Source organism: Pan paniscus, chromosome 3 (genome assembly GCF_029289425.2).
Source record: "Pan paniscus chromosome 3, NHGRI_mPanPan1-v2.0_pri, whole genome shotgun sequence".
Classification (NCBI taxonomy): domain Eukaryota; kingdom Metazoa; phylum Chordata; class Mammalia; order Primates; family Hominidae; genus Pan; species Pan paniscus.
Genome location: NC_073252.2, coordinates 6,805,040 through 6,831,915, shown reverse-complemented (window position 1 = coordinate 6,831,915; position 26,876 = coordinate 6,805,040). Strand labels below are relative to the sequence as shown.

The following is a 26,876-nucleotide window of genomic DNA, read 5'->3' as shown; positions in this document are numbered from 1 at the left end:
TCTGTCACAACCTGGTGAAATGGGTGCTCTTGTTGGCTCCGTTTTACTGAGGCACAGAGAGATTAAGTGATCTGCCTGAGGTCCCACAGCTGTTGGTGGTGGAGAGCCTTTCAGTCCTCCCCCAAGGCTTGTCCTTGGTCACTCTACCCCACCACCTCTCAGCAAGGGCCTGGAGCTCACTGCTGCTGTCAGAAAAAAAGCAAATCTTATTTTTTTCATTTGCCAGTATGGAAACGCCCCTGGCTTGGAGTTGCTTCCAGAAGAACATAGAAGTTCCAGCCCTTAGTCTGGTAGCCAAGAGCCTGGGTGGGCTGGGCCTGGGGGGCTGTGCACTGTCCTCTGCTTGCCCTCCTCCAGGAGGGTCTTGCATGGGTCTTGCATGGGGCTGCTCCCTGCCCTGGGGCACCCCTGCCCCTGCCTTGCCTGGCTAACGCCTGCATAGCCTTCAAGGGCCCCAGGATGCCTCTTCCTTGGTGGGCTTCCCCTGTGGTTCCCCCAACACCTTAAGGGACATGTCAATTTCGACATGGAATCCCCAGGGTTTGAGTTGCCCCTTGGGGTCACACACCACATGTTTGAGGAGAGAATGGATGAAATGGCCTGAAATCTGATTAGCACATGGAACACAGTTCAGGAAGGGAGCTGTCTTAGTCCATTGGGGCTGCCGTAACAAAACACCATATAGCCTGGGCAGCTTATGAACAACACAGGTTTATTTCTCACCGTTCTGGAGGCTGGAAGTCCAAGATCAAGGCGTGGCAGATTCAGTGCCTGGTGAGGGCCTGCGTTCTGGTTCACGGATGGTGCCTTCTTGCAGTACCCTCTCAGGGTGGAAGGGGCAAATGATCTCCCTTGAGTCTATTTTAGAAGGGCGCTAATTTCCTTCTAATTGTTTCCCCAGGGCCCAGCTTCTCATATCTCACATTGGGGGTTAGGATTTCAACATAGGAATTCAGGGGGACACAAGCATCCAGTCCACAGCAGGGGGGGATTTCGGAGGAAGTTATGCATGGGGCAAGAATTGGGTTAAGGTGTTGGGAGTGTAGTTGGCACAGTGATCACAGATGCTGCGTGTTGCAAATTTGCAGCCCTGGGTGAAGTTTAATCTCTTTGCCTCTGTTCTGTGTGTGTGTGTGTGTGTGCTGTGTATTTTTTCAGAACTGCAATTTATTGGGCACTTCTGTGAGCCTGGCACTGCACGGGCACTATGCACTATACCCTCTATCTCACTTATCCTCAAGTCAACTTGTGAGGGTGTGGACGTGCCCACTGCCCCCGGTTTTACAGAGGAGCACACTGAGGTGCCAGTGATGTGCTCCAGGCTGCTTAGCAGCGAGAGGTGGACCTGAACCTAGTTCTTCCTGCCTTGGCTGGACTGCGAGCTGCTCTCCCAGTGTTTAAATTTAGGTTCTGTTCTGTGATTCCTTCTCAGGAAACTGCTATTGTCAGGGCTGCCTGCTCATCAGAGCCCCTGTCTCAGCGCAGTGTTCCCCTGGCATTGCAGAGCCACAGAGCTGGGAGCCACTGTTGCTGTCTTTCCTGTGCACTCCTGGCTGGAGGCTGGTGTCCCATCAGAGCCGCAGGGCTGGGTGGTGAATTCCCAGGATGGGCACCTGTGAGGGTGCAAGGTCAGAAAAAAAGATGATGCTGGGCTTTAGGGGCTGTGATGGAGACTCACTGGGTGGGGCATCTTTAGATGGGAGGCCAGGCATGGAGACACTGTGGAAATCCTTTCCTGGGTCTGGAGTGGACCGGTTGCCCAGGTCTTCATTCCAAGCTTGGCCCGGTGCAGGGCTCCATGTTGAGTGGGGTGTGGCTTCATGGTGGGGACACCGTTGCACTCTTTGCTGGCACTCCTGGTGAGAGGATGGTGTCCATCAGAGCCTCTTCCATTGTGTAGTTCCTGGCTGCCAAAGAATCTTTCTGCGGCAAGAATCTGAAATCCAACCTAGTTTGACCCAAGCACAGAGTTGAGCAGGCTGAGTATTGGGAAGCTCAGGGGATGCCCTGATATTTTAGGAGGTTGAGCACAGGTGGCCTTCTTCTTGTTAGGAGGCAGCCAGAGGTGGCAGGTAAAGGCTCACACACCTGCAGGTCCCAGGAGGAGAGAAGAGGGCTCTTTGTAAGCCCTGAGAAAGGCTTCTCCTTGACCTTGCATGGGTGGCCTTCCCACTGCAGGTACAATTTCCCTGTCCCCACGGATGGCTCTCCCAAGCAAGGGGATGGGGCCCCTTAAGTGACAGCCCCACCAGCACCCCAGGTCACAGATGGCAGCTGAGAGTAGTGTTAATCTTCTTAGCTGGCACTTATGGAGAACTTGCTGCATGCTTGGCACAGGCAGGGCCTGTTAGGTGTATCAGGCGCTCACTCGGTGATGGGATGCAATCATCACAGCCACTTTGCAGGTGATGCTGTGACATGTGGTGAGGTTGGGAGAAGTCACTGCCCCAAGTCTCACCGCCAGGGGCTGTCCTGCTGGGCTCGGGCACCTTTAAGAGGATGGGTGCTGAGGCTGCTCAGAAGCACCTGGCCGCCTCCTTCCTCCTGCCTTCCTGTCCACAGGGGAGGAGGAGAGGTCTGGGGTGGGGCTGGGGAGGGTTTGCCTGGAGTCACACAGCAGGTGAGAGTAGAACCAGGGCCTGTGGGATGCACCTTACTCCAGGCCAGCGTCCATTGTGCCCGCCCATGTCATCTGGGTCTCCAGTGCCCAGGTGGGGAATATTCTGCAGTAGCTTACCCTCAGATCTGCCTCCTCTCCTTCTTCATCTCTACTACCCCAGGTCAAGCCATTGTCTCCTTTTCTGGACTACTTGAGGGCCTCCCAATCCAGACTCCCCTTTCAACTCCCTAAAATAACCATGCTGACCTCTGCTGTGCCCATCTCCACAGCGCTCACTACACAGCAGCCTTTTTCCTGACCTTGGTACATCCTGGGCTCTCTCCTGTCCCGGGCCCTTTGCCCCTGCTATTCCCTCCGTTCCTGGTGCTAACCCAGCACTCACTCTAACTCATCCTTCAGGTCGCAGCTTCCATGTCCTCTCTCCAGAGACCTTCCTTGCCTCCCAACTACATACGTCCCACCCAGGGAGTCTCCATCACAGTACTCCGGGTCCAACGTCATCAACTTTTCTTTTCTTTCTTTCTTTCTTTTTTTTTTTTTTGCTGACCTTGCACCCAGCATCTCCTGACTATAAGATCTGTAAGAACTCATGTGTGTTCTCGGAGCCTGGCTCATAGTTCCTGTTGTTGTAGATGCTGTTGTCCTAATGCATCAGGTGTGTGTGGATAACACCAATGAGTGGTTCAAATATTCTTCCCAGATTCTAATGTCAGTGCTGCAGGACCACAATAAAGTGAATTTAAAGTGACTATTTCTACTCTTTCTCAGGAAAGGAACCTATTAGCAAGTACAGTGTAGTTAAAAATGACCTCCTTGAAGGCTGGTACCTTGAATCCTCCTCGGTATCTTCTAAGGAGGCTTGTACCCCTTGTTCCTTTCCAGCCCCAGCTTCTCTCTGCCCTGGTCTGTGCCTGGAACCTGATCCTGTCAAATTTACCACCTGGATCTCTGCTGGGGAGTCTTTGGGTGGGTTTTGCTCACAGGAGGCATTGCCAGGAGCTGGGAGGGCAGGTGGAGAGAGAGGTAGGGTTGCTGCCTACTTCCCCCTTCCCTCCTTTGGAGGAGGGTGCAGTGGCTGCATCCTTCTGTGATAATAACCAACTCAGGGGCACCCCGAAAGATGCTTGCAGATTCTCCCAGGAGGCAAAACTTCAGGGGGAGAATCTGGTTGCTCATGTTGCTGGGGAGGAACCACAGCCTGGAGTAGGGATCTACACTAGTGCATGGGTTGGCAAGCTGGGCAGGGCTCTGGAAAGAACAAGGTTGCAGGATGATGACAAGGTGGCCTGGGGAAGAGGTGTGTGGATGGACCTCTCAAATGACTGCAGAGCATGAGGTATTTGTGCCCTGTAGTAGTCAGGGTTCTTCAGAGAAACAGGGCCAATAGGATCACTGCACGTGTGTGCACACACACACACACCGAATTGGCTCAGGCAGTTATGGAGCTGAGAAGTCCCCTGAGCTCCATCCGGAAGCTGGAGAACTAGTTGTTCTAGTTTGAAGGTTTGAGAACCAGGAAGGCTGATGTTGCGATGGTGTGAGTGCCAATCCCAGGGCAGAAGACTGATGTCCCAGCTCCAGCAGACAGGCAGAGAGAGTGAATTCTCTCTTCTCCTGCCTTTTTGTTCCATTCAGGCCCTGAACAAACTGGGGGAGGCCCATCCACAGTGGGGATTACTTAGTCTACTGATTCAAATGCTCATCTCTACTGGAAACACCCTCACAGACACACCTGGAAATGATGTTTAGCATGATATCTGGGCATCCCGTGGCCCCGTCAAGTTGACACATGGAATGAACCCCCACGTGCCCCATGCAGATGCTCCCCAGAGGCATCCTTCATGCAGGAGGCTCTCGGTCACAGGATAGACACGCTAGCCTGCCTGTGGGTGCTGGGCAGACTCTTTCCAGCCACTCCAGGGCTCGCTCTTGGGCTCACACACAAAATAGGGCAGAGATGGGGAAACACACAGGCAGAAAATATGGCCTTCAACTCTCCAGGGCTGAGCTGGCCACTGCCACAGCTGAGGTCCCAGTCTCCAACATCAGAGGACAACAGTGACTTTGGGTGTGGCAGCATTACCCGAGGAGACCAGCAAGCACCCGGGGGCAGGTTGGTTCCCTTGTTCTCAGGGGGGCGGATGCATAAGCCAGATACAGAATCGCCTTCCCACCCGCTTCTGTCAGCAGTGTCATTGTGGAATTCCTAATTCACAGTCACCGTCGCCCACAAGCATCACATCATTCAAAGGATTCCTGCGGTGGTGCAGAGCTGCGGCAAAGGGCCCTCGCCCGTGGGGTTCACTGTCATCACCCAGAAGCAGGGAGAAGGGCTTGCGGCTGCAGGCCTGGCTGCCACACCGGCCTCCAGACAGCACACAGCAGGTGGGGCCTTGTCTTGTATGCCTTAGATCAGCGGCTGACTGTTTTGTGACTGTCACCTGCACAGCCACATACACAGGTTTGAGGACCAGTGGATGGAGTTAGGAGGAGCCCTTCACTGGCTTATAATCACTAGGGTGTCAAATAATTTATCATCCAAAGTGGGGTACCTTAGAGAATGAAAGGGTGTGTTATGAATGATTGCACAGGGCAGCCCCAGACATGGCCACTGTGTTAGTGTGTTGGGGCTGTGTGGTGGTCTGAATGTTCCCATCTCTCCAGTAGTCCTGTGCTGAAATCTACCCACCAACAGAGTATTGAGGGTGGGGCTTTGGGAGGTGATTAGGTCAAGAGGTCAAGAGGGTGGAGCCCTTATAAAAGAGGCCGAGGCAGATATCTACCATGTGAGGACGCAGTGAGAAGGCGCCATCCTTGAAGCACAGAGCCCTTGTCAGACACCGAATCGAATCTGCTGGCATCTTGATCTTGGACTTCTCAGCCTCCAGAATTGTGAGCAATTTCTTTTTCTTTTCTTTTCTCTCCTCTTCTCTTCTCTTCTCTTCTCTTTTCTTTCTTTCTTTCTCTTTCTTTCCTTCCTTCCTTCCTTCCTTCCTTCCTTCCTTCCTTCCTTCCTTCCTTCCTTCCTTCCTTCCTTCCTTCCTTCCCTCCCTCCCTCCCTCCCTCCCTCCCTCCTTCCTTCCTTCCTTCCTTCCTTCCGTTCTTTCTTTTTCTTTTTTTTTTTTTTTGAGATGGAGTCTCACTCTGTCACCCAGGCTGGAGTGCAGTGGCATGATCTTGGCTCACTGCAATCTCTACTTCCTGGGTTCAAGCGATTCTCGTGCCTCAGCTTCCTCAGTAGCTGGGATTACAGGTGTGCACCACCAGGCCTGGCTGATTTTTGTATTTTTAGTAAAGACAGGGTTTCACCATGCTGGCCAGGCTGGTCTTGAACTCCTGACCTCAAGTACTCTGCCTGCCTTGGCCTCCCAAAGTGCTGGGATTGCAGGTGTGAGCCACTGTGCCCGGCCAATGAGCAATCAATTTCTGTTATTCATAAACTACTCAGTCTAAGGTATCTTGTTGTAGCCGTCTACAGACTGAGGCTGCCTTAACAAAGCACTACACACAGAGTGGCTTGAAGAAGGGAAATTGATTGTCTCATGGTTCTGGCAGCCAGCAGTCTGGGACGAAGATGATAGCTGGGTCAGTTTCTATGGAGGAATTAGAGGGGGAATCTGTCCTGTACCCCTCTCCCAGCTTATTGTGATTTGCTGTCCATCTTTGGCATTCTTTGGCTTGTAGATGGTGTCACCGTGGTGTCTGCCTTTCTCCCTGTGCCTGTCTGTCTCTGTGTCCAAATTTCCTCTTTGATGAGGGCACCCGTCATTTTGGATTGGGGGTCAACCCTACTCCAGCATGGCCTCATTTTAACTAATGACATCTGCAGTGACCCTATTTCCAAATAAGGTCACATGCTGAGGTACTGTGGGTTTGGACTTCAATGTGAATTTTTTGGGGGGAGAGCACACAGTTCAACCCATAGCAGTCACCCCCTGATAACCCCTTGAACTAATTTTGCTTCTAGTTCGTTAGGCGTGGTGTGTTTGGGGGTCCTGGTGCCCCAAGAAGGAAGGCTTCCATCAGGGAGCAGGGCCACAGTCTGTGAAAGTGGACACTGGGACCGAGGCCATCTGGACTCCTGCTGCTGCTGGGTGGCCTGGTAGAGAAGGGGGCACTGGGGTGAGGGGTGACTGCTCCTAGTTACCAAGGATAAATGAGGTCACTTCTTGGTGGTATCTGGGGCCCAGAGGATCCACGGGGATGCTTCTTAGCACTTACATCTGATAAAAAAGGTCTGCTGAGCATGGCAGCCCTGAACATAGAGATGGGAGCATGACAGTCCCAGATCATGGGTGAAAACTTGGGTCGTTCCCCCAGGTGAAGAACCAGGTGCTCTGGCACAGGCAAGGTGCCTATCGGTGGGTGGAGGAAGAAGGACTTGCTGCTGATTGGCCCTTTTTCCCCTGCCCTCATCTCTCCTGGCCACCTTGAATGAAGGCTACCTGTGGTGGACAGTGTGGTGCTGTAGGCTCAAGGCAGGCATCTGAAGTGGCGTCTCCCCCAATGATACTGTTGCTGGTGGGACCCCGTGCCTTACTGTGTTGGGCTGAGAGTTTCTTCCCGGAGAGGGGGACGAGGATGTTTGCTGAGTGGCCACAGTGGACTGCGCTGGATTTCTCCACTTGACCCGTAGATCTATTTTTCACCTCTCTGTCCAGTGTGGTGCCCTGGAGGCTGCATCACCTGTGGTCCCTGCCCTAAGGCTCCCGTGGAGTTTGGCCAGTGGGAGGCACCAGTCAGAGCTTGCAGGGCAGGAGGGAGAGGGGGAACACTCCCCGTTCTTCTCCCTGCGGTGGCGCTGCAATCCTAGGGTCGGCTGTGCTCTCCGTGGTCACAGCTTGTGCCAGTGGATCCTGTCTCATGGTCCCAGTTCTCTTCCCCTGCACCTTTCAGCCCAGGGAGTAACAGCCTCCTGTCCTTGCCCTTAGTCCCTATGTGCCCCAAATGCTTCCTTGGTCACTTCCTGTAGGTCACCTCTTTGTTTACTTCTCTTCTGTTGAACTATCTGGGGTGAATTCTGCCTCCGTTGAGACCCCAACATCTATGGAGGCCATTGGAACTGGGGCATGTGTGTGGCCATTCATCCTGAAACTGGCTCTTGCCTCTGCTACTCACATGACATCAGGCAATGGCCCCACCTTCCTGAGCCTTACTGTCAAATTAGGACAATAAAGTCCACTTTTGCAGGATGTTTGTGAGTGTAGTGGAAAGAATAATGCCCCCCAAAGATGTCCACATTCTAATCCCCAGACCTGTGAATTTGTTACCTTACATGGCAAAAGGAAGTTTGCAGATGAGATTAAGTTAAGGCTCTTGAGTTGGGGAGGTTGACCTGGATTATCTGGGTAGGCCCAATGTCATCACAGGGGTCCTTATAAGAGGGAGGTAGGAGGGTCACAATCAGAGAAGGAGATGGGATGACACAAGCAGAGGAGAGAAAGAGGAAGAGAGGGAGAAGAGAAGAGAGGGAGAAAGAAAGAGGAGAGAAAGAGGAAGAGAGGGAGAGAGATTTGAAGATGCTGAGCTGATGGTTTTGAAGATGGAGGGAGGGGTCATGAGCCAAGGAATGCGGGCACCTCCAGAAGCTGGAAGATCAAGGAAACGGATCCTCCCCTGGGGCCTCCAGCAGGAACCAGCCCTGCCCACACCTTGACGTTAGCCCAGTGAGGCTGATTTCAGACTTCTGACCTCCAGAACAGTTAGAGAATAAGCTTCCGTTTTTCTAAGCCACTATGGTTGTGGAAATGTGTTACAGCAGCCATAGGGAACTTACACAATGAGAACAAATGAAAAAATTGCAGGGAGACTGCCTGCATTTCAGAGCAGGTGCCATGGAAATGATTACCGCATTTGGGAACAGTGGGCTCAGGTCTCCCCTTGTGGGAAAAATGGATCTGTAGGCTCAGATGTGTAGCACACACAGCACCTGCTGTCTTTGCTGGTCCTTTGCTGCCACTTGTCTCATCTTCACTCACATCATCTTTTCCTTCCACTTCCAAAGTCTCTCCACTTTCTCTCCAGTTATCTGTGGCTGCCTAACAAATGATCCCATGATATGCCAGCTGAGAATGGCCATTTCATTGTGTTTCATGGTTTTAAGAGCCAGGAGCTGAGGAAGGGCTCAGCTGGGTGATTCTTCTGCTGCATGTTGCCTACACCGAGGTCGCTTGTTGGTGTTCAGCTGGAGGATGGACTGGGCTGGGTGGCCCACAGTGGCTTCCCTGTAATTTATAGTGCCTTGGTGGGGACAGCAGGGGCTGAGCTCAGCTGGGACTGTCACCTGAGCCCTGACATGTGGCTTGTCCAGCATGGCAGCCCAGGGTGGTGGGACTCCTTCCATGGTGCTCAAGTTTCCTGGTGCAATGTCCAGGGAACAAGATGGCGGTTGTGTGGCCTTTGATGCCCAGATTTTGATGTCCCAGAGCTTCATTTCTGCTAGGCTCTTGGTTGAGTGGGTCACAGGCCCACCAGACTCAAGAGGAGGAGGCATAGACCTCATCTCTTGATGGGGGGACTTGTGGCCATACCACAACACTTTACCTCTAGTTTTATTTTCTCCTTTTCCAGCTGGGAGTTTCAGTTACTTTTCTCCCACTGGACTCCTATTGGCTTTGTTCTCCATGCCACGTGTTTGTTCATTCATTCTACAAACATCACCTGAGCACCCACTGCAGGCTGTGGTCTGTGCTGGAAACCCAGAGAGCACATTAGGAGCATGTGACATACATGAGCACTCGTGACATGCCAGGGGCTTTCTAAGTGCCTTCTGAGGCCAAGTAGCCTCCAATACCCCTGGAAGGCAGGTACGTTTCTTATCCCCAGCTTACACATGTGGATACTGCAGCACAAAAGGGGAAGAGGCTCACCTGTGGCTGCTGAGCTAACCTGTGGGAGAGTGGGCTTTGAGCTCGGGCAACCTAACTGGAGAGGCTTGTGCATAACCACCAGGCTCCATGGCCCCGGAGGCGAGGAAGATATGGCAATTGACCTCCAGGAGGACTCTCTTGCTAGAGAGAGACCAAAACAAAAGTGTTGCTCTAGCTGGGCACTGTGGCTCATGCCTGTAATCCCAGTACTTTGGGATGCTGAGGTGGGAGGATCACTTGAGGTGAGTAATTCAAGATCAGCTTGGGCAACAGTGAGCCCTTATCTCTATAAAATATTAAAGAAAATTAGCTGGGCATGGTGGCATGCACCTGTAGTCCCAGCTACTTAGGAGGCTAAGGCAGAAGTATCCATTGAGCTCAGGAATTTGAGGCTGCAGTGAGCTGTGATAGTGCCAGATGTGGAGCTGTACTCCAGCCTGGGGAACAAACAAGCAAGACTCCATCTCTAAATAAAAAAGAATGTCCCCCTAAGATGCTCTGCGAAATATTGTAGACTGGTTGCCCTGGAGCCTCATGCAGGGAGTGAGGAGGGGCCAGGTCTGTCTGTGCTTCCCAGAGTAGAAGATATTAAGCTAGAAGAATGAGGGGAAAGCATTCCCGGCAGAGGAAACAGCACGTGTTTCGGGTTGGCGTTGTAGGAGTGCATGGCTTGTTAGTGAAGGGTGAAGTTCTGTGCAGCTGGGCGTAGCCTTCCCGGGAGGAAGCAGTGAGAGCTGAGGCTGCAGAGGGTAGTGGGGGTGTCTTGGCAAGGGTCTCATGTGCTGGCCTGAGGGCACTGTGGGGAGGGGGTGGACTTGGTAACTGGGCTGGGGGCTGATTGTGTCTGTGCTTTGGGATGTGCCGGCTGGTGGCTGTGAGGAGGGGAGCAGGAAGCTTGGAGGTGGAGAAGGTGGCTTGTCATCCATCTCATTCCACCAGTGGGGGACGGGGAGGCTCAGAGAGGCTGAGTGACTCACTCAAGGTCATGCAGGCAGTGAGCATGGAGGTGAGACTGGGGCCCAGGCCCGTGGGATGAGCCATTGGCTGTCCCCCTACCCCGCTGTGACCTCAGCTGCACCTCGTGCTGCGGTGACAAGGTGACAGGTTAAAAATAAAGCACTGTGGTGCTGCCAGACCTTTATTGGCACAGGGTGAGGGCTGGTTATGTCACTTTAAAGAAATACTTCTCTGCAAGCATCAGTTGAGCATGTTTCTCCCCAGATATTCACCTGGGAACTGAGTCTCGAGAAATAACGCTTGTTACAGCTGCTGTCCCATAAGGACTGTCAGGGCAGGCTCAATAGTGGCCACCACTGAATAAGTGCCTACTGTGTGCCAGGCCCTACGTGGGAAAGTAGCTCATACCTTAAAGCTCATCCGTGGGCTCCAGCTACTGCCCGTGCTGCAGGTGCCTCCCGTTATCCTCCCTAGGGATGAGGAGGGGTTATGTGAGGTCACACAGCCAGCAGGTGTCATCAGAGCCCACTGCTCTCAGGGCTGCAAACCTGTGGCCACTCTACAGGAGCAGGATGGAGCCGGTGTTATCAGTCTGGCTCTGCAGGTGGAGAAGTGGAGGGTCTTGCCCAGGAAGGCACAGGTGAGGGGCATTTCACTCCTGAGGGCCTCACCTTCTGTGATTCTGCCTGGGACTCCCTTCCCTGTATCTTTCTCATTATTCAGGTCCCAGCTGAAAAGTCACCTCCTCTGGAGGCCTCCCCTGACCACCCTCCATCTGGAGTTGTCTGTCACTGGATCCAGGTGCAAAGCTCTGGAATGAAATGAGCCTGGCGTGTTCTGTGGCAGCAAGGAGGCTGGTGTGGCCAAAGCAGAGAGTGGGAAGGGTGGGGGTGGAGGTGGAAAAACAACGTGGTCCAGTTTCCATTTTTACAGCGTCAGTCTGCCTGCTATATGGTGCATGGACTTTGTGGGGGGCAAAGTGAGAACCAGGGGATGACTTTGGAGGCTACTGCAGTGTAGGAGTGAGCAATGATGGTGGCTTAGACCAGTGGCTTAGCTCCAGAGGTCTGGACAGGATTAACCAATTTATTCAACAGATATTTACCAGACACCTTGCACATGGCAGGAACTGAGCCAATGGGGGATCTGTCAGTGAAGGGACAAACACATAAACATACAAGAGCATGTTGGGGTGATAGTACTGCTAAGAGGGAAGGCGGGGAGAGGGCTGCCAAGGGACGGGCACTGTTCATTTAGGGAGGTGGGCAGAAGGAGGTGCGAGGCTCAGATCCCCCTTCAAGAAAGACTTTGCTGTCCAGCCTCAGGGCAGGCAGTCGCTTGACTGCCTCTGAATTTTGGCATCTTCAGGATCTGCCTCTCCCACTGAACCAAGGCTGTTCTTTCTGGCAGCCCTCAGCCAATGACTGCCCCCTGGAGGGATTTCTAGGGCCTGCCCATTTCTGCACACCCCAGGACTCTGGCAGGCAGCCTTTGCCCTGGAGCTTGCTGTCGGTTGGCTGAGAGGGCCAGTCACACTTGCATGGCTGTCGGGAAGCTCTACCTGCCCACACTGGCTCTTCTACCTTTTACCTTTAACAAGTGTGACCTCCCAATAAACCTCTTCACTCCTAACTGACTCAGCATCCAAATACAGGGCTGTTTTCAGGAGTCGCTGTGCTGTCTTTGCATCCGCAGATGTCACGCACAAGGGTTCCAGGCGCTCTGCACCCTCATCAGCCCTTGTGTCTGTGCTTTGGGATGTGCCAGCTGGTGGCTGTGAGGACGGGAGCAGGAAGCTTGGAGGTGGAGAAGGTGGGTTGTCATCCATCTCATTCCACCAGTGGGGGACCGGGAGGCTCAGAGAGGCTGAGTGTTAGCCATCCTAACAGGTGTGGTTGTGCCCCATTATGACTTCTTCTTCTTCTTCTTTTTTTTTTTAAGACAGAGTCTCACTCTGTTGCCCCAGCTGGAGTGCAGTGGCATGATCTTGGCTCACTGCAGCCCCTGCCTCCCGGGTTCAAGCAGTTCTCCTGCCTCAGCCTCTGGAGTAGCTGGGATTACAGGTGCCTACCACCACGCCTGGTTAATTTTTGTATTTTTAATAGAGATGGGGTTTCACCACGTTAGCCAGGCTGGTCTCGAACTCCTGACCTCAAGTGATCTGCCTGCCTTGGCCTCCCAAAATGCTGGGATTACAGGTGTGAGCTACCGTGCCTGGCCCCATTATGATTTTAATTTGTAATTCCCCCATGGTTAAAAATGTTGAGCATCTTTTTATGTGCTTATTTGAGACTTTTAAAAGTCTCATGGTTTTAGGCTTCACATGTAGGTGTGTGATCTGTTTTGAACCAATTTTTCTCTGAGATGAGAGGCCTGTGTCCCGTTGCGTTTTTGCATATGGATGTTCGGTTGTTTCAGCACCACTAGCTGAAAGATCACCCTTTGCACCTGCCCCAGGCCCATTGCAGACGCTGGGTCATTTATCATGTAGGAGGTCCTGCCTTCTGGGTGTATCTATGGCTTCCCTGTGGTGTCCCTGGACACTTCTCTCCTGCCCCTCTATTTTCATAGTCAGAAATCCGCAGAGCTTTTATTAGATTGAGCCTCAGGCCTGTTTTTCTTGGCAGGAATGCTTGGTTATTGGTGAGGTGGGCTTCCCAGTGCATCCCGCCAGAAGGCACCCAGTGTCCAGTGTTCCCACGGGTACTGGAGCACAGGGTGACCAGTGAGGTCGGGGGCGAGAATCTGCTATTTCCTTGGATAGCTTCCTTATCATCCCTTCTTATGGTTTCACCGAGACACTCAGGAAAGTTAGATTAGGGACTCTACTAGATGATTCCAAGAAGCTATTGTTGCTTTGTTAGGTGTGATAATGGCATTTTGGTTATGTAAGGAAGTGCCCATATTTTTAGAGATGCATGCTGAAGTGTAAGGGCGTGATTTTACTTTAAAATCTCCAGTGGAGAAAAAATAGGCAAGAGCAAAAAAAGGGAGAGATGAAGCAAGTGTGGCAAAATCTTGATAATCGCCGAATCTGAGTGACTGCATGTTTTGAAGATGAGTAAATGTTTTCATAGGCCGAGGTCTGGCTTGCACAAGTTTCCCCCAAATGCTCCCCCAACCCCAGGTTATCAGGTGAATGTGAGCCGCTGGGAGCATTTAGAGGCTGTCTGCTACCTGTGCTTGGGGGCCATTAGCTGTTGCTCTTCTTCCCGTCTCTCTTTCCTCCCCTCTTTCCTTTTCTCCCCTCTTCCATCTTTTGTCCCCACCCTTTTCCAAAAATTCCGGGCTGACCCTCGGCAGAGCCCCCGCTTCACGGCCTGCCCTTTCTCATAAGGACCACCAGAGGGCGCCATGATTTAAGTCTGTCGCTGTTCTTGGTGCTGAAATTCTGAAAGCGGGTGGAGCACATGATGGGCCCGGGAGCTCCTGAGGGGCTTCAGCCCTGTTTTCTGTTCCTTTGAAAACAAACACACCTTTGGGTCTAAGAAATATACTGTTTTATATTCCCAATATGTGGTCCCCAACCTTTGCATCCCTGAGGTTGGAAAGAGAAGGGACAGCTGAGATGCTTAGTGAAGGGTGCAGGCCTGAGAAGGCTTTGTCAGAATCTACCACTCACCAGCTGTGTGGCCCTGGGCTAGTCACTGCACGTCCCTGAGCCTTGATTTTTCTCATCTGTTAAATGGGAATGATAACCACGGCTCCTTTCAGAAGTTATTGTGAGGATTAATGAGATGCTGCAGATTTTAGTAATCTCAAGATACTATTATTCCTATTGCTATGACCACTACGAATACTTTTTTTAAAGCACATGCTGTGTGTCAAGGGCCCCTCCAGTGCACCCCCTCCCAGGTGTGAAGTCAGGAGATGTGATGTCCAACTCAACCCTGCCTTGCCCATGATCACCGGTTTGACTCTGGCTGTACTGCAGCCACACTTGAAACCTTCTGCCTTCCTCTTATGGAAGATCCTGACCATAAACCTGACCTTGCAGAGTTCCCATGGATATGTCTCCAAAGCTCTGAATACAGTGGCCAGTGCACCATTGATGCTAAGTCAGTGACAGCTGCTATTATCATTCTCAGGGTCCTTCTTGTTTAGCCACGTGTTGATTCTGTGCTTTGTGGGTCCCAATAACTCCATCTCTTCATGCTTCCCTGGAAACTGCCCCACGCAACCCCCCCACCCCCCACCCAGGGAACTGTGGTGCTGGGGCATTGCCTTCCATAGCTTTCTACCTCTATTCCCACAACCCTTTGTAGATAAATCAACAGTAGATGTTGGTCAGCGAAATACTGATTTTGCTACAATATCTTGCTTGAATCCATGTGATGGCCCTAAGAGAGAAGCAAACGTTGCCTTACTGTGTTTACCTTACAGCTGAAGAAACTGAGGCCCTGAAGAATGAAACTGCCCACCCGAGGTGCCCCAGCTAACAAGAGTCAGGCAGGGAATTGGGGATTCTTAGAAGAAGAGGGTTGCTCAGAGATTCTATAGGAGAAACTGATGTCAGAGAGGTGCAGCCACTGGTTCAGAATGGCTGAGTGCATTCATGTCTGAGCTGGAATGGGAACCAGGCCCTCTGACCTTGGCCCAGAGCCTCTTCCTTGGTGTCTGGTTCTCTGCCTTGAGCCTCATGGGTATCATGGAAAAGAGACTTATGTAAAAGAAACATGCCTGGCTTTATTACACCTGAGACTTAAGACAGTAATATTTGGTGATTAGTCTTCTGGCATGCCTGGTCCCTCATGGCCTGCACCTTTTAGGCATTTGATTTTGTACTCACTTGTGACTCTAAAGCACCTTGTTAGTGGAGGTAAATTAACTTATTGATTTTGAGCTCCACTGCTACTGTGATAAATTATAACACGATTTCAGTCATTTTGTTGTTTACTTAGGCAGTTGTTGAAATACTGGTGCGTTGGTAGAACTTCTGAAATGAATTTTTAACAAATCCCTAAAAACTATGTGAGCTTTTCCAAAATGTCTGGAGGAGGCAATAGGCCTGACTTTTTGATTAATAACGTATCTCCTGGTGCTGGTATGGTGAGGGTGAACCCGGGAGAGCCCCAGGCTGTGGGGACCCCTTTGAGAACGGGCCTGGCATTAGGCAGCAGGCACTGGAAAAAGTCGTCATCCTTCCTGACACTGCATTTACACTCTTGGGGATGTATCCTGAGGAAATTATAAAAAAAAATTTAAGAAATATCCTTCTGCCTGAATTCACTGAAGAATTATTTGACAGTAGGAGCAACACAAAATAAACCTGGAATCAACCTCAATGTGCAGTGACAGGGACATTGTTTTCCAATTGTAGCATTGGTTTGCTTCTGGGAGTTTGTGCTAATTTGCTTCTTTGGGGCATCCACACTTGCAGAGCACAGGGAGAAGGGTGTTAGCTGGCCAGCAGTTTTTATTTCAAGAGGAAGACTCTTGCTTATGCTTCCTCCTTTTCTGCGCGAGCACAGGGGGACACTTTGTGCAAATAATCACATACAATTTAGGAATGCTTTTGGAGCCGGGTGTGCTGGCTTATTCTTGTAATCCCAGCACGTTGGGAGGCTGAGGCAGGAGGATCACTTGAGGCCAGGAGTTAGAGACCAGCCTGGGCAACATAGTGAGATCCCGTCTCTTAAACAAAAATTAGCTGGGCATGGTGGCCCACACCTCTAATCCCAGCTACTCAGGAGGCTGAGTTGGGAGGATCACTTGAGCCCAGGAGTTTGGGGCTGCGGTGAGCCGTGATCATGCCACTGCACTCCAACCTGGGCAACAGAGCAAGACCCTGTCTCTAAAAATAAAAATAATAATGATAATAAACCAGGAAAGCATTCATCTACAAGTAGGAGGAAAATTGACTAGAGGGACTTCTGGTAGCTAGAACTGAAAGAGATAGGGCTGCAAAAACATTTTCACCGTAAAAGGCAAGGGGTCTGCCATCCAGAGCTCATGGCTTGGCTGGGTGAGGCCAACAGGAACCAGGCTCCACTGTCTTTCTGCTCTGCCAAGCTCAGCCTTGGACCAGACCCTCTTTCTTTGAGTCTGGTTCTTGTCCTTCAGTAAACAAATGGGGCCAGGGCGAGGATGGTTGGGGTGGGGGACACTGGGCTTCTTTTTCCCCTCCTTGTGGGCAGTCTACTCTGGGGACTTGAGGGTCTTCCATGGAAGGCAGATCCTTGGGTGAGTGAAGGCTGCTGTGTTGACAGCTCAGCTTGGGGGCCGAAAGTCAGAGATGAGATTCCTCATGGGTGTTACGGAGAGCAGACCCACGTCAAAGAAACATGCTCGGCTTTACCACCCCCAGTACTGCTTGGGGCTGTATCTTAGGTGTGGGTTTCTTGCTCATGGTCATGAGGTGGCAACTGGATGTCCAGGCCTGGGATGTGAGTTCATAGGTAGCAGGACGGGCAGGGCAAGGGAGCCTGTTTCCTGGCACTCCGCGCTCACGCTTTATGTGACAAGCTGGGTGACCCCTAGCTGCTTCTCTGTCTCCATGTCAGCCGCTTGGTTAAGCATGGTTCTCAGGGGTCCCTTGGCCAGCTGTCCTGCTAGCAGCTGACATCAGGGGAGAGGCCAGCTAATTTTTGTATTTTTAGTAGAGACGGGGTTTGGCCAGGTTGGTCAGGCTGGTCTCGAACTCCTGACCTCATGATCTGCCCACCTTGGCCTCCCAAAGTGCTGGGATTACAGGCATGAACCACCATGCCTGGCCTGGTATTTGTTGTTGTTTTTTTAACCATTGCCATTTTTTTTTGGCGACCGTGTTCATTGGCTGCCCTGGTTGGCCCATAGGAGGCAGAGGCTGAGCTGGGTGGAATTCAGTGTGTGGGGTGTCGATTAGGACGTGCTCTTGGGGTCCATGCCTGATTGATGAGGGAAGGCAGCAGGATTGGGCAGAGGGAGAGCTGAGCCGAGTTGTAGTCCAGTGACAGCTGTGGCTGACTGTGAGGAGCTCAGGGGCTGCGGTGGTGCATCCATGCCGTCCTGCCTTGGGCCCAGATGGCTGCTTCTTCACGCTTGCCCAGTCACAGGAGGCGATCCACCCTGCAGGTGTCTCCTGACAGCACCCTGCCTGCTGCGGCAAAGATCCCTCCTTGCGGGGCGTCTGGGTGGCCCCTCTCTGAGTCCACTCTGTTGGCCAAACATGTTTCTGTTCTTTGAAATGCAGGCCTCCCTGCTTTTTTTCCTGTTGGGTTGTCTTCCAAAAATTGATTACGACAATTTTGTCCTTCTAATATATTCTGCACATGAATCCTGAGTTCAAATGGGTTGCAAATATCTAAGGTTGTGGCTTTTTCACTTAAACTTTACAGTGGAAGCACAAAGTCTGGTTTTCTATTTCTTCTCGTGTCAGTGTTAGTGAGCTGTATTTTTCTAGAAATTTATCTGTTTCTTCTAAGTTTTCACAATAATCTAGCATGATCTTTTTTTCTTTTTCTTTTTTTTGAGACAGAGTCTTGCTCTGTCACCCAAGGGGAGTTCAGTGGTGTGATCTTGGCTCACTGCAACCTTTGCCTCCCAGGTTCAAGCAATTCTCCCTGCCTCAGCCTCCCTAGTAGCTGGGATTACAGGTGCCTGCCACCATGCCACCATGCCTGGCTAATTTTTTGTGTTTTTAGTAGAGACAGGGTTTCATCATGTTGGCCAGGCTGGTCTCGAACTCCTGACTTCAGGTGATTCGCCCACTTTGGCCTCCCAAAGTGCTGGGATACAGGCGTGAGCCACCGCGCCCAACCATTCTCGCATTATCTTTTAAATCTCTGTAATGTGTTCTGTCCTGTCAAATTCATTCTTCCTTAGTTAATGTTGTTGGAGGTTTGTTGACTTTATTAATCTTTTTGAAGATGGTCATGAGGTTTGGGGGAGCATCCCCTAGGCATAGGACTGGCTTCTGCCTCCAGTGTGGCCTCTGTCTGCGGCGTGCCTTGTTTAGTGCAGATCTCCAGGGGTTATTGTTGGGCGACCAGGGACAGTCACAGTACCTCTCTGGGCTTCAGTTTGTTCACATGGTGGCTGGAAGTGAGCGCACTGCTCCCTAAGCTCTGTAGAATGTCACTGTCCCTTTTGGAGGGTACTGTGGTCTTTCATTGTGATCACGAGTGCATTTGACTTAGCTCCTGGATAAAGGACAGGAATTTGTCATGAATCCCTTAAAGTACTTGGCAGCTTAGCCCATGCTAGGTCTTCGAGAAATATTTGTTAGATGACGGAACCTATGCAGCGAGGGAATCAGTAGCTCAGTCAGCAATTTCCTGCCTTCTCAGGGATTCCACTTGGTTCCCCTCCTCCCTTTTATTAAAGTTAGAAAATGACTCACATGGCTGGGCACAGTGGCTCACGCCTGTAATCCCAGCCCTTTGGGAGGCCAAGGTGGGTGGATCACTTGAGGCTAGGAGTTTGAGACCAGCCTGGCCAACTCTACTAAAAATACAAAAATTAGCTGAGCGTGATGGCAGGTGTCTGTAATCCCAGCTACTCTGGAGGCTGAGGCAGGAGGATTGCTTGACCTGGGAGGCAGAGGTTGCAGTGAGCTGAGATCGCGCCACTGCACTCCAGCCTGGGTGACAGAGTGGGACTCTGTCTCACCAAACAAACAAACAAACGAAACAACTCATGGTCCCCTGTGAGGGTCTGGTCTGGTCAGGGCAGGGTTTTTGAGGATCTGACCACTCTGTCCACCTCCGCTCCAGCGCTCCTGTGTGACAGGGAACCTATGTGGTGGACAGCAGGCAGAGAGAAACAGATATTAATTAATTGATTAATTAATTAATTAATCTTGACCTGTATTCCAGTAACTCCCAAATGCTGCAACCCTCAGGTGGCAGCTATTTTGGAGAATGGAGGATAGGACAGTGCTGGTTGTCTTCCCAATATCCATTCATCCTGGATTTCTGGCTAACAGCCCTGACTTAAATCAGGGGGCTGTGTGCCCAGCTGAAACTCATATTCCCAGGTCTGTAATTCAGCAGAGGTGGTCATGGGACCCTGTTCTAACCAATGGGACATAAGCGGAGATCACTGGGTGGGGCTTTTGGGAAAGATCCTCCACAGAGAATGACTCAGCTGGCCCCTGCCCTTTCCCTTGTTTTCTCCTTGTCTGGAATGTGATGGCTGGAGCAATGGCAGCCATTTTGTAATCATGAAGTGACTTGAGGACACCATATGCTAAGTATGGAGAAGCAGATAGACAGAAGGGATCTGGAGCCTTAACCACAACACAGAGTTCTGCTCCAGTGCTGGATTGCTGGCCTCTGGCTTTATTTTATAAAAGAGAAAAACCCTACATTTCTTCCTAGCTTTCTAACACAGCTCCTAACTGATACAGGCTGGGAAGCCCATATGGAGATTTTTGCTTTCTTCCCATGTATCCCCATCAGTCTCTCCCTGATGCACAAGGAAAGACCATTCTGAGCACACCCATCTTCATGCAGAAACCACGTGTGTGGAGCCCTTATGCACTGTGGTGGGAATGTGAAATGGTGTAGCCACTTTGGAAAGTAGTTTGGCAGTTCCTCAAAAGGTTAAACGTAGATTTATCTCATGACCCAGCAGTTCTACTCCTAGGCATCTACCAAAGAGAACTGAAGACATCCATCCATACAAAAAGGTGCACATGAATGTTCATAGTGGCACTATTCATAGTAGCCAAAAATGAAAACAACCCAAATGTCCATCAACTGATGAATGGGTAAACAAAATATGGTCTATCCATACAGTGGAGTCTTATACAGCCCTAAAAAGGAAGGAAGCCCTGCCACACGCTACAACATCAATGAACCTGGAACACATCATGTTAAGATCATGTTAAATGAAAGAAGCCAGACACAAAAGACCACATAGTGTATGATTCCATTTATAGGAGATGTTCATAATCAGAAAATTCACAGAGACAAAAAGCAGATTAGTGGTTACCAGGGGCTAGGGGCTTGGGGAATGACCATTAATGAACATGTGGTTTCTTTTTGGGGTGATGAAATGTTTTAAAAGTAAATCATGGTGAGGACTGCACAGCTCTGTGAATATACTAAAACTACTGAATTGTACGCTTTATAAAGGTAAAGTGTATGGTGTATGGCTTATGCCTCAATAAAGTTGTGATTAAAGACTGCATATGCTTTAAAGTGAGAAGCTTGGTGTCATTGGAGCCAGGCGACAGAGCAGGGCAGGGCTAACCGCAGGGTCCCCACGCGCCTGGGGCAGGTGGCCACGTGGCCAGTTTCTGCCTTCTCTAGTGGAGTAGGGTGGTGTGGTGGTTAGGACCCAGACCCCTCTACCCACACAGCTGCATGGCCTTGGGGAGATCTAGTTTCTGTGCCTCAGGGGCCTCACTTGTCAAATGGGGAGACTCCTGTATCGCCCGCAAGGCTGTGGTGAGGCTGAGCGAGGGTAATCAGGAATGCCTAGTGCAGCTTCCACCTGCAGGGACACTCGGCAAACCCCAGATCTGATTCTTCCATTTCCCCACGCACTTGCCACCCTTGACCACTGCCTGGTCGGCAGGCACTTCTGTAGTCTGGGCTTGAGAAGAACTTTCAGAATGGTAGATTTTTTATTCTTTATTTTTTGAAGGGGAGAAGGAAAGCAGTGGCAGGAATCGTCCTCTGTGATGTTACAACATATTATAAAGCTCAGTCATTGAAATAGTCTGGAAGTTACGCTAGACTTGGGAGAGAGACCGGTGAAGCGTGACACAATACATGTGTGAGTGCCCTGTGGCCGCCAGAGCAAAGTCCACAGACTGGCTGGTTTAAGACAACAGAAACGTATTGTCCCCAGTTCTGGAGGCTAGAAGTCCAAGGTCACAGTGTGGGCAGGGCTGGTGCCCTCTGAGGGTTATGGGAGGAATCTGTCCCAGCCTCTTCTCCTGGCTTCTGGTGTTTTGCCCACAACCTGTGCCACTCCCTGGCTTGTGGAAGCCTCATCCCAACCTCCACCTCCATCCTCACACGGCACTCTCCCTATGTGTGTGTGTCTGTGTGTCCAAATTTCCGCCCTCTCTCTCTCTTTTTTTTTTGGAAGGACATCAGGCATATTGGATTAGGGACTCAGCTTAATGACGCCATCTCAATGCATTTCATCTGCAACTACCCTATTTCCAAATAAGATCACATCCTGAGGTTCTAGGGGTGAAGACTGCAGCATGCAGATTTTAGGGGGAAGCAATCTAGCCCTTCCTGGTGGAAAGTCAGAAGCAGGTTTGAGCTGTATAATAAATCACTCACTGTGTAACGGGCTCGATATTTGTGGAGCACCTGCTCTGAGCAGGTACTGGGAAACAGCAGTGATACACCGACAAGGTCCCCACCCATGAGTAGCTCAAGCAGCAGGGCCGGGAGGACATTTCATGACGGCGCGGGGGAGCGGCCAGCTCCACGCGTCTCCTGCCTTTATAACAAGAACAAGTTAGAGGGACAGACTGCATTGGTGGCCGGCTCTTTCGTGAACGTAGCACGTGGTGTGGGTGGTGCAACCGCTCCAAGCCTGAACCCCGAGCCCCTTTGGCCAAGGGAACATCTGCTGCCACGGTGGATGACTTGAGGTTTTATTGTATAATTTCATTTGCCGTGTTATTGGCGTTTGGAAGATGACATGACCTCATCTCATTTTCCTTTGCCTAGTGAAAATAGCAGGGGATTTTGTTCCCTTCCCACCATTGGGTGTGTTCAGCACCATCAACACAGATTGTTAAATCATCCTTGTGTGTTTCCGTTTTGCTCTGAAACGCTTGCGTCGCTGGGGGCGATGAACTTGGCTCAATGCACCTGTGTGTCGGTGGAACTTGGCAGATGGGCGGCGGGCACCTCTCCATGCCGATATCTGTACCCCGAGGAAGCATCCGTGGGGTGGGGTAAAGAGCCAGGAAGAGGGGAATCTGGGTTTGATTCCCAAATCTGACGCCCCAGCTGTGGGACCTGAGACAAGTCATTCAACTTGTAGGGGTGCCCGCCTCAGTGGGCCGTTGGGAAGATTAAATGGAATGATGAATGCAGAACTTTTTTTTTGGATTGTTTTTAATGTGGTAAAATATACATAACATAAAACTAATCATTTTAAGCATTTTCAGTGTCTAATTCAGTAGCATCCGGTACATTCCTATTGTCGTGCAACCATCTCCATGACCCATCGCCGGAGCTTTTTCTTTGTACCCATTAACACCAACTCTCCATAACCCCAGCCCTGGTAACCCCTATTCTGCTTCCTGTCTCTATGAATTTGACTCCTCCAGGACTTCATATAAGTGGAATCACACAGTATTTGTCCTTTTGCGACTGGTTTATTTTATTTAGCATAATATCTTTGGCCGGGTGTGGTGGCTCACACCTGTAATCCCAGCACTTTGGGAGGCCGAGGCAGGTGGATCACAAGGTCAGGAGACCGAGACCATCCTGGCTAACACAGTGAAACCCTGTCTCTTCTAAAAATACAAAAAATTAGCCAGGTGTGGTGGCAGGCACCTGTAGTTCCAGCTACTCGGGAGGCTGAGGCAGGAGAATGGTGTGAACCTGGGAAGCGGAGCTTACAGTGAGCCGAGATGGCACCAGTGCACTCCAGCCTGGGTGAAAGAGCAAGACTCCATCTCCAAAAAAAAAAAACAACTTCAAGTTCGTCTACATTGTAGCGTGTGTCAGAATTTTGTTCTTTTTTTCAGGCTGAATAATATTTATGGAAAGGGTTAATCTGTAAATTGCCATGCCACTAAAAACAAAGTTTTAGAAGGTGTGTAAAAATCAGTGTTTGAACCAAACAGAAGAGGTGAACTGAAAGGTACACTCTCCTTTCCCTTCAACCCCAGAGCCATTCCCCATGTAATCGCCTGTGCATCCTCCAGACATTTCTCTGCACTGATGAGCATTTATGTGTGTGTCCTTTGTTTTTAGACCTCCATGCTATGCACCTTGATTTTTTCCCCTTTGATGTCATTCTTCCTTTTTTTTTTTTGAGATGGAGTCTCGCTCTGTCGCCCAGACTGGAGTGCAGTGCAGCGATCTCGGCTCACTGTGACCTCCGCCTCCTGGGTTCAAGTGATTCTCTTGCCTCAGCCTCCCGAGTAGCTGGGACTACAGGTGCCCACCACCACGCCTGGCTAATTTTTGTATTTTCAGTAGAGACAGGGTTTCACCATGTTGGCCAGGCTGGTCTCGAACTCCTGACTTCAGGTGATCTGCCCACCTCAGCCTCCCAAAGTGCTGGGATTACAGGTGTGAGCCACCTCACCTGTATCTTTCCATATTGGCACACACACATAGAAATGCCTCATCCTGTTCAACAGTTGCTTAGCATCCACTGATAGATGGCCATGTCTTATTTCCCCAGGTCCATGCTGATGTCCATGTATGTCGTTTACCAATACTTGCCATTACAAACAACACTGGAAATGATTGTTCTTGACACAAGAGTGAGATCCATGTATGTCGTTTACCAATACTTGCCATTACAAACAACACTGGAAATGATTGTTCTTGACACAAGAGTGAGATTTACACCTGAATCCCTAGCAGACAAGGGGCCTGTGCATTGAGAAACCTCACATTGTCAAATTGTCCCCTGTGGAGCTGCCCCCTTCTCCACTGCACCCACCCTGCACAGGAGGGGCTTTCCCCACTGATAACACTCCTGCGGGGTATGGGCCACAGGGCCTTTTTTTGGTCACTGTCATATTTGCAAAGTGCTACATTTCTGGTTTAATTCACATTCTTTTAAAATGATGAGTGGACACACCTTTTTTCACTTGCCTTTCTTCTTATGTGGATTAAATAATTATTTCTTTTTCTTTCTTCATGTGTGTTTCTTTTTATGTGAATGACTGGTGAGTCTCCTTTTCTCACTTTTCTACAGAGCTTTTCATCTTTGTCTTCTTGTTGATTTGTAAGAGTTCTTTACATAGTGAGGAAAGTGCACTGTGCATGCTAGTTGTTGAAATCTGTTCAACTCAGGGTCATCTCTAAACGTCTTACCTTCTTTGAAGTTACCCATAAAACTATGTGTGCCCCTGAAACAGCGATGTTTCCTTCCATAATCCCGGGTTTATAGTTCCTATCCTTCACCTTGAGGCTGAGAGGCTCTCCTTCAGTGTCTGTTGATAATTTACCTAACCCTCATCGCTTCCTCAAGCTACACAGAGTGAGGTGGGGAAAAGATGATGGTCAGATGCTATGGAAGGAGCTGGAAAGAAGCTGTCAGGGGTGGGGGTGGTGTGGGACTAACACTGTGATAAAGGCAGCCAAGCAACCTCAAGGTAAGTATTAGTTCAGTGGACTGCAGCGTGGGGTGTTGTCCCTGCCACAGGGCATCAGGGAAGGCTTCCTGGAGGTGGTGACAGTTCAGCTGAGCCACAGTGGGACCTCAGTCGCCATGTGCTCTCATCCGCAGGCTCAGAAGTTGGCCAGGAAAAGCTGTCCCTGTGCCTGAGTGGGCTGTGGGCCTGTACGGGGTGGGGCAGGGCTTCCAGTTCCATGTTTTTAAGCGGGAGTGACCTGGAGTCCCTAGTGAGGGATTTCGTAGGCTGTGGGGAAATAGCTGCTGCGGGGTGAAGTTTGAAGACAAATGACAGACGGGAGATGGGGATGAGTAACCCCATTTGGGGCCAAAATAGCCCGAGGGGAAGGTGGTGTGTTGTCCCCATTTCACAGATTTGGAAGCTGAGGCTCAGGCGGCTCCTGCAGCCGGGAGGAGGGAGGCATTTCCAACCCCGGCCCAGGGCTGGCTGGAGCTGCGCCGGGCGGCAGCCAGGGTGGCCATGGGTGGCGGTGCTCGCGTTGCATGTGGTGTGTGGCGGCGTGCATGCACCAAGGCTCTTTGATTCCTCAACTTTAGTTTTTTTTTCTGATTATAGAAGTAAAATAGAAAGAAGACCTTTTTTGAAATGACCTGTGTTAGTCACCTCTCTCAGGATGCGTGAGGCGGACACGTTGAGGCCACCTCAGCTGATGGAAGTTTCCGGTAAGAAGCCCGTTCTCATAGCCGGGCAGCAGCGCCGGTGAGCTTGGGGACGTGGGCTGTGGGTCACAGGCGCCCGACACAGCGCCAGCCTGACAGCGGGAAGCCGACCCCACTGTGCTGGGATCCGGTCCCTCCCCTGCTTTGGCCCCTGGGCCCCCGACCCTGGCTCCTGCCGCCTGGGCCCTGGCCCCACCCCACCAGCCCCCATTGCCGCCCCTGTCTCCCAGGCCGATGGATGAGGCCCCCTTCATGCGCCACCTCCTTGTGGACTGTGGCAGGGTCACTTTGTCAGGCAGCTGGGGCAGGAGCCAGGAGCATTGTTTACTCACTGGGCCAACAGTGTTGAGTGCCCGCTGTGGCCAGCACTGGGCCGGCCCCTGGGGTCGCAGCAGTGGGCAAGCGGACAGTGACTCTTGAGGCTCACACTGAGCAGCAGACCCAGACAGACAGAGTCAGTCTGTTAACTAGATCCCGACTGGGGGCGAGTGCCGTGAGAAATCCACCAGGGCAGCCATGTGGAGACGGGGTTGTCACTGTGAAGTACAGGGTGCAGGAAGGCGCCCGAGGGAGTGTGCGGGCTGTGCGTGTTGGGGGGTGTGTGTTGGTGTGTATCTCTTTGGGGGTGTGTGTGTTGATATGTGTGTGTTCATGTATGTGTTGATGTGTGTGTTTAGGATGTGTGTGTTGTATGCATTGATGTGTTTGTATGGTGGGGTATGTATGTTGGGGTGTGTGTATTGATGTGTTTATTGATGTATGTGTGCTGTATGTGTTGGTGTGACTGTTGGAGTATGTGTGTTAGGGTGTGTGTGTTGGTGTGTGTTTGTTGATATGTGTATGTGTTAGTGTGTGTGTTGTATGTGTTGTGTGTGTGTTGGTGTGTGTATGTTGGTGTGTGTTAGTGTATGTATTGATGTGTGGTGTTGATGTGTGTTGATGTATGTTTATTGATGTGTGTATGTGTTGGGGTGTGTATGTGTTTGGGGTATGTGTGTTGGGATATGTGTGTGTCTTGCTATGTGGTGTGCTTATTGTGTGTGTATGTGTGTTGGTGTGTGTTTGTTGATATGTGTATGTGTTGGTGTGTGTTGTATGTGTTGGTGTGTGTGTTGATGTGTGTGTGTTGGTGTGTGTATGTTGGTGGGTGTGTTAGTGTATGTGTTGATGTGTATGTTGGTGTGTGTTTTAGTGTATGTGTTGATGTGTATGTTGGTGTGTGTGTGTTGATATGTGTGTTGGTGTGTGCTTGTTGATATGTGTGTGTTGGGGTGTGTGTATATTGGGGTGTGTGTGTGTTTGGGGTATGTGTGTTGGGGTGTGTGTGTGTTGCTGTGTGGTGTGCTCATTGATGTGTATGTGTTTGTGTTGGGATATGTGTATGTTTTGCTGTATGTTGATGTGTGCGTGTATTGGGGGCGTGTTCACACATACCTTTTCACCGAGCAGCCTGCTATGTAACGGCCACCCAGGTCGACGGGCCTGTAGGT

The 26,876-nt window shown here is 50.8% G+C and overlaps 1 protein-coding gene across 3 annotated transcripts in view; it reads left to right on the top strand.

Annotated features, from left to right (window-relative positions):
- Positions 1–26,876, top strand: part of PPP2R2C (protein phosphatase 2 regulatory subunit Bgamma) — a 243,092-nt gene that overhangs the window by 3,309 nt on the left and 212,907 nt on the right. The window contains exons 1-3 of one of the 3 annotated variants that reach the window (XM_055111177.3): positions 10,991–11,086; positions 12,142–12,258; positions 25,283–25,389. The exons of 1 other annotated variant lie outside the window; for it this stretch is intronic. In XM_055111177.3, the coding sequence (XP_054967152.1) occupies positions 25,341–25,389 (49 nt within the window). In that variant the 5' untranslated portion in view covers positions 10,991–11,086; positions 12,142–12,258; positions 25,283–25,340. Of the gene's footprint in view, positions 1–10,990; positions 11,087–12,141; positions 12,259–25,282; positions 25,390–26,876 lie in introns of those variants that run through there. One more of the 3 variants, XM_034951908.4, reaches the window with a different exon arrangement.